The 13,486-nt window shown below is 35.7% G+C and overlaps 1 protein-coding gene across 1 annotated transcript in view; it reads right to left on the bottom strand.

The window, feature by feature from the left end:
* Positions 1-7,015: 7,015 nt before the first annotated feature.
* Positions 7,016-13,486, bottom strand: part of GLCCI1 (glucocorticoid induced 1) — an 86,556-nt gene continuing 80,085 nt past the window's right edge. The window contains exons 7-8 of the mRNA XM_063101183.1: positions 8,493-8,613; positions 7,016-7,361 (exon numbers count right to left, since the gene is read on the bottom strand). Of these exons, the coding sequence (XP_062957253.1) occupies positions 7,016-7,361; positions 8,493-8,613 (467 nt within the window). The remainder of the gene's footprint in view (positions 7,362-8,492; positions 8,614-13,486) is intronic.

Below are 13,486 nucleotides of genomic sequence, written 5' to 3'. Positions count from 1 at the left end.
CCAAAATTCACTCTTCCAACCATTCTCTCAAGCTGCCTTGATTTTTAGAGATCTGCCACTCATTTCCATTAAAACTAAACTTTTTCCATTTAAACTAAACTTTTGCTACCATTTCTTTCCTTTCTCCCCTTTTTCCCTTCCTTGATACTCAGAAATTAACCTATTCTCCCAAATTATGAGGTTAATAGGTTCCACTAGAGAAAACTTAGAAAAACAGAAAAGCAAATGTTAAAGAATTATCCCCCCAAACTTAATTGCTATTACGTTTTTGTAAATTCTTCCTGTCTTTTTACTCATACACGCATTTTTACATAACAAAGGATCACACTGATCATGACCTGCTTTTTGCTACTTAGCATAAGTGCTGCCACACTTGTTCAGAAAGGATGTGCCAGTTTATAGACAGTGACCATATCCCTGCCCTCCTTTATTTAGCACTAAATATCATTTTTATTCTTTGCCGATTTAAAGGCAACGAATTGTTGTTTTAATTTGCATTGCTTTACTAGTGAATTTAAACATTTATTTTCATGTGATCACTTCCCTGAATTTCACCTTGCTTTTATATTAGGAATATGTAGAGCAATAAGCTAAGTCATACCCCACTTTTTGCTGCAAACTGGATGATGGATGGATGGTGAGAAGGTGGTGCAGGCAGAGGAGAGGACTGTCAACATTCTGCATAATGAAGGTCATGTTGCTTCTTTGTCTTTTCCCAAACATTAGAAAAAGAATACATATTCCATTGTAAGAAAAAAGAAAAAATCAAGTAATTCAAAAGGGCATGAGTATTATGAAAAAATCACTTCAACATTTTCCTCTCTCTGCTCACCAGATCCTATTTCTCAGATGTAACCATTTTTAGCCACCTCCTCCTACCTCCTCATTATCTTCCCACAGGACATGCGCATTGACCATGGATTTAGGTGAGCAATCAAGAGAAAAGTTTAGAGATTTGAAGAGGAATAGCTTCTCTATTCCAAATACAAATGCAATGCTCCTAGGGCTTGCTCCAGGGTGGTCATTGGGAAGGAAAGCAGGAGAGACAACATCAGGTGTTTGTAATCAAAGAGGCAGATGAATGGAGAGTAAGATAAGATTACTTTGTCTGCCTTGATACTAGTCCATATGAAAAATGACAGGCTGTTTATTGCAGCATATGAATAGTGTCCTTTGTTAACTCCTGACCCTTGAGTGTAACCCTTTTCCTTTACAGAGTGGAATAGAAAACCTAGGAAAAGGTTTGCCTTTCCAGCATGAACCCTTCTCCCCATTTGGCAGGTCCTTGGGTATTCCTACATCCACCTTTTATCCATCTTGCTTCGAGACAGTGGTTTGAAATAACATCCATTGCCCACAGGGCCATCCCCAATTCTGGCTAAAGAAATGTCATCAAAGTCATGCTTAAAACAGCTGCCAAGACTTGAGTAAAATTTGTAGTGTGAACGGAGTCCCATTTCTAGTTATCAGAAAATCTTTTGGAGGAAAAGTGATCTAATTGTTCAGATTCTTAGTGTTAAGAAAATGGTTGGTATGAATGAGAGAGACCATCACCAAACTGATCTGGAACCTTTGAAAAAATTTATTTTCACTTTGTGAGATGCAAATGCTTTGTGGAATGAAATAGGATATTTTAGAATCAGTGGGTCACCAGTATCCTGCTAACTGAAGGGAAAAAAGCAAAGACATTGAAGGTGGAAATAGTTTGTACTTTCTTTTTTTTTTTTTTAATTGGTTTTGAGTTTGCATTTTCTTGAGAAATTCTACCTTTTCTTTTCAGCTTTAAAAACTGATCAGCTAACTCACCCCTTCTTACATCATTTTCCAAAGAAAATCCTCTTCTCCAAGGGTTTTAGTCCCTTACACAATAGAGAATAAATATCAGGTAAGCTGTTCAAATAAAATTTTGTATGAGAAAGCTTTTTCTTGGATCCAGTCCAAAAGGGCTTTTTTCAAGAAGTATCCATTTTTAAAAAGTGGGCTTCATATTGTGCACCCAAAGAACAGCAAGACTCTAGGTGATGAAGGTGGTAATAATAGGTAAATGTGGGGGCAGGGGGCAACTGCTGTATTGTATTACTTCTCTAACTCTATGTTACAAATTACCCTAAAACTAGTACCTTAAAGAACGTTTATTATCTCACAGTTGCTGAGCATCAGGAACGCAGGAGAAGTGTAACTGGGTAGTTCTGGCTCAAGGTGTCTCACAAGGTTGCAGCCATCTCAAGGCTTGACTGGACTGGAGGATCTCCTTCCACATGGTTGTTGGCAGGAGGCCTCAGTTCCTCGCAAGCTGGTAGCCAGAGGCCTCCGCTACTCATCACTGGGTCTCTCCATAGACTTCCTAAGTATCTTCACAATATAGCTTCCCCCATAGTAAGTGATCTGATACTGCAAGTACACCCAAGACAAAGCCAGTCTTTATATAACCTAATCTCAGAAGTGACATCCCGTCACTCCTGCTGTATTCTATTCATAAGAAGCAAGTCCAGCCCACACTTGAGAGGAAAATTAAGCTCTACTATTTGAAGGGAGGAGTATCAAAGAATTTATGGACTTATTTATAAAACAACAACATGTATGATACAAGTAACCTACATCTAGTCTCTTGTGAGCTCTTTGGTCTACAGGAGAGATCACCAAATTTTTTTCTCTAAAGGACGAGATAGTAAATATTTTAGGCTTTGTTGGACAGACTCTCTCTGTTGCAACTATTTAACTCTCGTCATTGTACTGCAAAATAGCTATATATAGTACATAAATAAATGATTGTTCCAGTAAAGCTTTGCTTACAAAGATAAGCAGCAGGCTGGATTTGGCCTATGGGCAGTAGTTTGTTGACCCTTGGTGTATAGCTAAAGAAGTTACTGGAAATCTAGCATACTCAATGGTTTTGTTTCCTTGCTATCAGAATCTTATAAAAGAAATTCATCTAGATGGCATGGCTGTCTGGTCTGCCACCATCAGTTCTCTGAAGCTTGAAACTTAGTGGTGAGATGATAGGAAAACAGAAAGGCAAATCTGAGAAATTTAGGTGAAGAAATGTCAGGACACAGACAGCCCTTGTTTTCAAATATAGTGAGAATAAGAGTGTAAAAAAAAGACTATTAAAAAAAAGAGCTGGCTTGGGTACGACAGTGTTTTCATTCCATTTAATCACTGAGGTTGAGATGAGGCAAGAAGTCTGAGAGGAGATGCTCTTTAAACAACTGGAATCGTGGGGCTAGACTACAGCAGTGAGATTTTGAATCAAGGTGTAAATTAAGAGATCCATCTTCATAAAGCTTCTGCAGTTCCGAAGAACCCTGAGTTCACCAAAAGAGTGCACAGGGGGGAAACAAGACTGGTAAGTATCAAAGCGGGGATGGAAGGTAGAAGCTGCCCACAGAGCAGTAGGAAATAGGTAGGGAATAATGAAGCTTCAGATCTAGATGGGACCTCACATTATGGGATGGGAGGTGGACGGTGGGGGTAATCACCGAGTTCGTAATATTCATAAATTAACTTCAAGTGATTATTTTTAGTTAGTATAAGATTAGAATATAAAAGTTCTTAGGCCTAATTTCCCCCTCCTGTTCCTGAGGTTTGATTTTGCAAATACTGACTTGTTTCTCCGGGCTGTTTATATTAAGCTTATTATATGATCTGGTCAAACAGAGATGGGGCTGAGAATTTCGCTTTCCTTCACATTTGCTTGTGACGAAATTTTTTAATTGTTTAAGTTACGTAATTTTGTGCCTAAATTACATATTATCTTCAAGTAGATAGCTGATAAATTCGGCTGGTAAATATAAAGAAGTTATATTTTACTTTTCTCAGCCAAAAATACAGCTACTAAACAGTCATATTTAAGCCTAATTTAAAGGTCAAATCTTATCAATCTCCTTGATGAAATGAACTTTCAAAATGATCAACACTCTGCTGGTAAATTATTTCTCACAGTAGTTTTTGTTTTCATGCCACCATATGGCCTACCATGACCCTATCTGGACAACTGGGCATAACATCAACTCTCCTTTGTTTTATAAAGCTTTTCTTCCTCTTATTCTGAATCAACACAAATGAAAATGAGTAAAAAATTAAATTTTATTGCCACAGCTTCCTTTGCAAAAAATATGCAACTTCCTTTGAGATGATTTCAATAAATTTAAACTCATTTTCATAAATTCTTTAGGTATAAAATGTGGGAACAATGTTTTCTCTATTTAAGATGCTCATAGCTGGGAGCAGTACAAAAACTTGGAACTTTACACAACTAGTTGCTTTCCCTGTGATGGAAAGTGTATAAATTAAATGTCAAGAAGAAACCAGGTTGTAGAAATCTAATCCAGTTAGACACCCACAGCTCCAGAGATGCAGGTCAGGAACTCAATGAGCACCGAATACTGCCATTACCCTGAGCTGAATTCATCTCTGTCAGGTATTGTGCCAACAATCCCAGTTTTTCTAAAAACATATATGAACTATTCCAATTTTACTAATAACTTTATTTAAATAAGACACAGGAACTTCTATACTGAAAAAGTACAAAACAAAAGCCATACACTTCCTTGTATAAAGCCATATTGTATGGTAACTCAAATACTGTTCAGCGCCATGGCTAGAATCAAACAGTACAACTATATACAAAATTTAAACAATTTCTGACAAATTTCTATAGCTGGATGTAGGATACATTTGAGCTCAACAACTTCTGGGAAATTTACATGGCAAAGCATAAGCTTTAACACATTTGGTTCAAAACTTTAATATATGCTAAGAACAAATATACAACACAATATTTAATTTTTCATGAGAAAATAAAAGCACATGTCACTATAAATATCGTACATTAGACTTCATCACCAAAAAAGCATATTCAGTTCATCTTTCTGAAATTGAAATTGATTCTATTGCATCTTATTTGGACAAAAGCAGAGCATAAGATTAACACATTATGTAATGCTAAACCAGATATCAGAAGTTAAATGGAGCTCATATTTATCTTACGGAACTAGTAATTTTCTCCCTTTAACCATAATCTACAAAATATAGTATTTTCATCAAGGCCTGAGATTATTAGGGTTAAAGGTGTCTGCTGCTGAAAAAATTGTTTTAAAAGGTTCCCCTGTGAAAATGGCAAAAGTAAACTGAGTCCTTTTCTCCATGACAGTCTCCTACAATATAACACTGACTAATTTAAAGGAGCCAGAATGCACCTTTAAGAGAGAATATTACTGCAAACTTTGGTGGAAAGAAGAGAACTGTGATCATAACAAAACAATACACAGAATACACACATACATACACACACACTAACATATACATATATATAATTTCTTTAAAAAAAAATAAATGGTGTTGCTTTCTTCTTTATCATTTAATCCTTCTTTGACCTCCTTAGAAAATAAACAAAACAAAGAAAAACCCAGGAATGATTGAAGGGAACTGAAACGTTCCTTTAACCATAGGCACCTAACTGTTCCCCTAATCCTTAAGAAAATTGTGCCATACACTTTAGGTGCAGATGAAACAACTCTAGGCTTCACTGAACTGAAAGGAATGGAATAAAAATACAAAAGCTTTCCTTTGCTTGTGGATACTTTTTGTGCTGCAGAGAACAATGTCTGAAAATTGGGCTCTCCCACTGACCAATCAGGAATATCTAGGGCTCTGTTCACACTTTGTGGAGAACTTATATCAAGTTTGCAAGTTCAAGGCTATTTACCTGAATTTATGCTCTACTTCACACATCCAAAATCTTAAAACTATTCATGACAGTAATATGAGAGGTTTAAACGAGACAGCTTCAAACTACTGCTTTTGTAAGTCACTGAATAACCTGCTTACTTATGCTGCATCAATTCTGAGACCCATGTGTTCTCTCTACATGAATGCAACTTACACACCTAAACTACTTGAGTAAAACAATAACCAAGTATGTCACTTTTTAACCTGCAAATTAAAGAATTTCCAAAAGAGAAACTAAACACAACTATGCCTTTAGATAAAATGGTAGCATTTATGACCCTGATGGACAACTTAAAAAGAAAATCTCAATCATCCCCTGTGAAACTTCACTGTTTTGAAATTAAACCTAGACATTTTGTCTTTAAATTCATCACACATAATGTGGAATGTTTATGTAGTCTATTACTGAACATTTGCAACATTGTAACAGTCATGAACTGTTAAAAAAGCCACATTTACACATGTTGAAACAGTGAGTGCAACAGTTGTTTTACTTGTAACCACATGACAAAAGTGATGTCAAACACCATAGATTTGCTGGTTCTCCTCATGTTCACCCATGCCCAGGATTATCATTCTCCTAGGGTTGAATGCACTTCTTATTCTAAGAATGTGGAATGTAATGAGGAAAGGGAAATGCATAAAATAAGGAAAGGCAAAAGAGTGATGTTCCCTCTTTAGCTTTTAGCTGTGAAATATTTAATATCCCAGTATTATATACATTCCAAGTTACCTGAGTTTAGACTTCAACTGAAGTACCTGAATCTAGGCCATAGGGTGGGCACTGTGCAACTGTTGTGGCCATTTTTTTGTGGTTTTTTTGCATTGTATGTATTACAGAAGTTAGAAACAAACACCTGGATCAATTGTAAACATAATCCTGAAGTACAGTATTTTCCATAGGACAAAACACAGCAAGACATTTTCTATTTAGACAGGCAACTTTTTGATATAGAGCTTATTCATACTGAAGAATTTGGAACAAAACACAGCACACAGTACTAATCTGTCAAACATACTATGAAATGCATAGTCTCCACTTAAAATGCTGAATGATACACACATTTTGCAAGCATTACTGCTTTCTAGAAAAACTGAATAGGAGTTCCGTCCCTGCCAAGATCAGTGTTAAGAGATACTTATGATGCTGATAGCATTTTCTTGGTGGTGGTGGTGGTGGTGGTGGTGGTGGTGTTTGGAAAGTTTGTCACTCCATGCAGATAGATGTCTGAGATATCATTCCTAATCCATGGAACATAGGGTAGAGGCCAGCTCCCCCTTTGCTTTAGATGATTATAAAGTTCTGAGCAGAGATGTGTTCCTCACCCTGCAATTCCTGCACGAGCTGCTGCTGCTGGGATGGCTGTTGGACAGAGGCTTCTGTGGAGCCTGCTGTGCTGGTGTCATCAGAAAGAGATGTAAAGGAAACCCGAGATGAGAGCTGCTCAACGGTCAGAGTTGCCAGAGCTGAGCTCTGGCCAGAGTTAGGAGAATTCTTGAGCATCAGGTCAGAGGCAGGTAGGAGAGGGCCTAGAAGTTTTACAGGACAGAAAGCTGATCCGGTTGGGATGAAATTAACCTTGTTTTTGTCAGGACATGAAAAGAGAGGGGCCGAGATAGGCTGACGGGACCTAAAACCACAAAACAAAATTAGGTTTACAATCACTAAAAAGTTAAGCACTTTCTGAATTTGAGTTCTCTAAAACGGCTAAAATGTGAATGGCAGGGAATGGGGAAGTGTACACAGAGGGGTAAACATCTTCCATAGCACAAGTCAGCTACAAGACTATTCATGTACACAGCACTGAAGAAATATTTGACACAAAAGGATTTTCAAAAGAACAAATTTTTATAGAGATCATCAGTTTGCCTTTAGTCATTTAGGAACATGGAAACATCTCCTACATTATAGTTGAAGATTATGCAGGGTTAGAATAACTTTATCCCATCATGTATTTGGTTTTAAGCATTCCTCCTTTTTCTGTATCTCTAGACTTCTACTAGCTCGGATGGGGATGGGGGACGGGGCGCACGTTCAGTAGTTTCTTGAAGAGCCAGTCAGCCCAACAAAGCAGGATGCACAAACCCTTCCTCTCTTTCCTGTTCCGGGAAGCTAAGCCATCAATTCCCACCAGTCTCTGTCCCCTTCTAGGTTGCTAGAGTACAGCAGCCTCCACTAGGCACCTGCACTACAACAAAAGGATCAGTGAATCCACAGGTCAATCTTCTGAGAGATTCTGCCGAGTGTTTACAGCATGAACCTCATTTACTAACTTAATTTCTAAACTATACATATTGAAATTTCAAAAAGGAAAGAAATCTATAAACAAAATCTGAATTCATGATTAAACATGCTAGATGTGTCTATAGGGAAGGAGACTAATTTCCCTCCAGCTTGTGGAATACACTGTCTTTAGGCTAGTCACACATAGATGTTAACGTTGCTCCTAAATGTCTTTTTGTTAACCATCTATATTAACAGAGTTCTTGAAAGGAAAAGTGTTAAAGATTAAAAAAATAGACCTTTTAGGTAATCAGGATGAACTTCCAAGTTTCTTTGTATTGCCTTATATATTTTCAGCATACAGACTTCAATTCTCATTCAGTAAGATCTCTTTTGCCTATTCAATTCTCTTTTCATAATTTGCTTTTGAAACACATTATCAGCTGGATGGAGTAGTTGATTCATCTGTAATCAACTGGTCTCAATAAAAAGCTTTACAGCTTTGCAGATCCCAGCTGATAGAAAAGACATTACTTACGCCATTTCCTCAAAGACCTTCACTCGCTCACATCCCTCTGGGGGCTCCCGTTTGAACATGTAGCTGTTGTTTGGTTTGGGAGATGAAGCATACTTGGGTAACGGTGAGCTACTCCCACTGTCTGTAAATTTAAAGCAGTTATATTAACTAGTGATTGAAAGCTCTTTTAAATTAAATTTGATTTCCAAACAGCCTTTTGCACAATTTATCCACTATTGCCGTTTCTGCTTCCACCACAGAGCCTCCTTTATTGCAAAGCTACTTTTAACACCCTTATGTAGTACATTTCTTCTAAATAAAAACTTCAATGCAAAAGTGATCTGCCATACCTAGAACATAAAAGGAGAATATTTTAATCCAGAAAACTGCATTTTGAATAAAGCAGAGCTGTAATACTGAAAACAAATGTTATTTACTATGTATTTCAAAAATGTAAATGAATGTGGTAATTTGCACAAGTCATACAGAAAAATTACAACAGATTATAATAACACAAAGTTGTTTATATGTTTTCTCACTTTCCAACTAATTTAACTGAAAATTTTAGTATGTATAATGATCACATTACAAAAGTTCTTAGCAGAAATGTTACTTTTACTAAACACCATGAATAACATGTATGCAGGAAGGAAAAAAACAGGTTTATAACACACGTCTTTCTCCATCTGCCCACCATAAAAAAGGTAATTTGCTCAGAATTTTGCCTTTAAAATATCTATATAAAAGGGCTTTTTCATACTAGAAAAAGCAGTATTTTGTATTTTTGCTACTACAAGACATGAGAAATCCAAAAATATCTCAACCTAATATGTTTTCCTCATATTTTTGACCAAAAAAGAAAATGGTCTATTCATAAAAAGCCATAAAACCTATATGCAATTTCTTCCTTTCCTACCTGGCAAAGGATTTTGGAAATTCAAATCCACCAAAATGTGTCATTATCTTTGTAAGATGCCAAGTTGTAAAGTAAGTAACATATTTGTATAAATACAACAGTCCTATTTAAACAAATTCTGATTTAATGAAAACAATCCCCATTGCTAAAATACTAAGCACACGATCTATTGAGATGTATCATTTTCATCTATTTTGAAAGATGGCATTAGTGCCGTAATTGTTTGTCACAATTTTGATAAATTGTTTTAGTTTAAGATACAGAACACAGTCCAACATTCAGAAACTGAGTAATAGAAATGTTTTCAATCATCATTAATGAAGTATATAATACATGCTTAGAAAGCAGACCCTTGATGCACACTAACTTTATTTTGTAAATGATTCAAAGAGCATCTGTGTTAGTCTTGCAAATGTAGATCTGTGCTTATACTTGAATATAGCTGTATTTCTGGCTGGGAAATCATCTTCTGCAAAATAACAAGGCCACACTATTAGGAAAGCTAGAAAACCACATAGCTTCTCTATCACTATTATGCGTGTCCCTAGAATGGTCTCTTGGAAGGAATAAGTCTTAGAATGAAGTTTGATTTCCTCATACACCATTCAGACATGAGGATTTTCTTACATTCAACATTTATCCTGTATCTTTCTTATTAAACAAATGGGAAGAAGGGAAGACATACTTTTCTCTCTTAGGATAGTGCAAAACATTAATAGCCTGATTAGAGATCTGAATTTGCTGCTTTTTGAGCTAGGTTAGTCCACAATAAAAAAAAAAAAAAATGATGAAATGAGAATGGGGGGCTGGCCAGTTAGCCGAGTTGGTTAGAGCACAGCTTTGTAACACCAAGGTCAAGTGCTTGGTTCCCCTTACCAGGCAGCCACCAAAAAAAAAAAAAAAAAGAAAAAAAAATTGGTGAGAATGAGGCCTTGAACTCCATGTAATAACAAAAATACAGCTTGACCTCACTTTACTATCCAAACAACAACAAGACATGCAAAGAAAATACATGGAATAAAGAAAACAAGTAAGTAAATATGGCATGAGATGTCTCCACAGAGATTACTGCTGGGCACAACACAGCCCACATGGCATGCAGAATCAACCTAAAATGACAGGCTCAATTCCTTTAACAAGTCTTTTATGCCAACAGCAGGAGTGTGACCATGTCAGCAGTCAAATATCTACTCTATTATCATGTAAGAAAAGTCCTCTTGGCCATAGTTCAGTTTTCTATGTTCTATTTCTTACTACGTCATCAGACCTACCTCATTATTTCTCTCACATTTTCATTGATGGTTTCAAGGGACTTTCCCAGAGCTGAAAGCTAGATGTGAGTTGGATAACTTGCAAAACTCATTATCTTCCCATTAATAATCTAGAATTAATTAGATGGTTTTTCTTAAAATTTTTCTAATTTCAGAGGCCATAAATGTATGTTTTGGTTTTCTGTTGAATTTATATTTATATTTAATGTTTGGTGACCTAGAAAGACGAAGCTTGAAAGAAAAAGTTTTCAAACTATAAACAAATATTTGTTAAATCTTGAGTGCCTTCCTCATGTAAATATGCAATCTGATAGACTGGCAAGGAGGAAAAGGGAACAGAAACATCTAGTCTGTGACTTCAGCTCTTGTTGTACAGTTTTGTTACCTTGAACACATCTGCCCCCCTGGGTTTCTATATAATTAAAGGAACTGCCTCTCCTGAACTCTAAAATTCTGTGATTTTTTGTTGAGTTCTAAAATATAAAGAAGGAACACTGTACCAATATATTTTTTTCCTTTACAAAGTGGCATGTTTTAAATGCAACCCATATACGACCAATCTATCCTACCCATCCCAGACTTGAACGTGTACTGAATCACTTATTCATTTAAAACTGTGTTGAATAACCGCATTTCAATAACAGAACATTATAAATATGAGGTGAGCATGCCTGTCTAGGAGATGCAAGATGAAAAGTCTCATAGTAATCTTAATTAAATTCCTTTTGTTCACAAGTATGGAAAGTTTTCTCATTCTGTTATCCCACAGGGGAATAATGTAGGATCATAACTGGAAATATAGTTAAGGTTAAGTTAAATTTACTTTATGGTTTTATAACATCATGGCCAATGTCAATTAATAAAATGAAATGCAATGTATATAATAATTTACATATCTTTTGTACTCAGAATAGTCTCATCTACATCTATATTTACAACAGAATCACTCAACTTTGAGAATCAAGAGTATAGAAAATTTGATTGGCCATTTTATTGTAACAGATCACACTTATGCATGTATATCATATTTACCATTAAAATACAAGTAGCTTGTCAAATATTTTTAAGCACATAATGAATTGAAGCTTAGAAAAATTAGAGAAGTTATTAAAGTTTGGAATTCCATACAGAAACAGTTATTCATTAAACTATGTATACTTTTACAATCTTTGCCATAGTTCTAGTCTAGCTCTAAGTCTTCGGATGTGCTTTATCTCCTTCTATCAGATTACTTTACTAAATTAAGTAAAATTAAACAAGCAGTAATAATTATAGAGTAGTGGTTCTTAACCCTACTTTCACATTAGACTCATCATGAGATGTTTTAAAAATACCAGTGTCCAGACCTCATCCATAAAAGATATTGGCTTAGTCTGGGGAGGAGCCAGGCATTGCCTTCCCACACCCCACACTCCCTTTTTTTTTCTGGTAAAGTTACCAAGTGCATCTGAAGTGCAGCCAAATTTGAGTACCAGTAGCAAAAAGGTTAAGATCACTGGTTTGGAGTCAGGCTACCTGGCTTCCTCCTAGGCCTAGATGCACGATCTAGGGTAAGTCTGATCCCTCTGTTGTTTGATCTGTTAAATGGGAATAATTACTAGTATCGCAGCTGTGAAAAACGTGTGTAAAGGATTAAGATACTGCCTTAAACACAGTAAAGCTCTCAATAATATGATAATAGTAGAAAGAGCACATTATTTCCAATTTACAATTTCAGAAAGGTGAACCATTCAGAAATTAAGTACCTATCCCACCTTCTTGGAGAATTCAGAAAATTTTAATACTTTTGCACACTCTAACTCTATTCAGGTACATAAAGATGGCAGGGAAGCAGACACATTTGGAGTACTGGATTCTCCAGATTTGTGACTGCTTAGCATGAACTCTTGCCAGTTCATGATGATGACATCTTTTAGAGATCATTGTGAAATTAAAATCAATGCCTAAAGCACACAGATTCTATAGACTACTGTGTAAAGAAAATATTTTTAGAGCATATGCAGCAATAAACAGTAGAATGTAATTCTTATTCTTTTTTTCCCAGGTAGATATCTGACTGTGAAAGTGAATACAGCCTTCAACTAACACTATACCCAATGACATACTAAAAGCATAATTAAAGCACAAGCTAGCCAAGAGAGTTAGATTAAAAATATAATTGACTAAATAGGACCTAAATAGAGTTACTACTCTAGTGTTAAAATTACTTCTTTTGCTTCAGAAAATAAAATTATCAACTGTAGTGTTGTTTGATGGCCTAATGAAATCAGGAAAAACATAATTATATAGCATCTCTTGACAATAAACTTTCAGGACCAGGTCACATTACCAATTGTATTGAAAGCCTGAATTTTCTGTTAACTCCAAGACCAAACTGGAACCTTACAAGTAAAGAGAACATTTGGCTTTTACAAACAGCCTCTAAGGTTTCTCTAAAATTTCAAAGCTAACCCTTTAGCTAAAGAATTTTAATACAAGACATTAGCCATAGCTAAGATCTCCTTTAGATCAGCATTCAACAAAGGGTTAGGGAAAAATGACATCATAACCTTTTGCTACTTATATTTTTGAACTCTACTTCAAATCAGATTATTTTCTGAATCACTGGGACTGAACTTATATTCTAAATGTTAGGCCCATTAATTAAATAGTTGTCATATGTAGGAGGTATTTTATATTTTAATCACTTAATATTCCATAAGTATTAGCTGAATTGATAATCAAATTAAGCAAGCAAATTATAGTTGCTCCTTGTTTCTGTGTACTTACAGTAAATACAATGCCTCTTCTATAACATAATCTTGATGTGCAGAACAACACTGCTGATT

The sequence above is a fragment of the Cynocephalus volans genome, chromosome 6, assembly GCF_027409185.1.
Source record: "Cynocephalus volans isolate mCynVol1 chromosome 6, mCynVol1.pri, whole genome shotgun sequence".
Classification (NCBI taxonomy): domain Eukaryota; kingdom Metazoa; phylum Chordata; class Mammalia; order Dermoptera; family Cynocephalidae; genus Cynocephalus; species Cynocephalus volans.
This window is presented reverse-complemented; position numbering and strand designations above follow the sequence as displayed.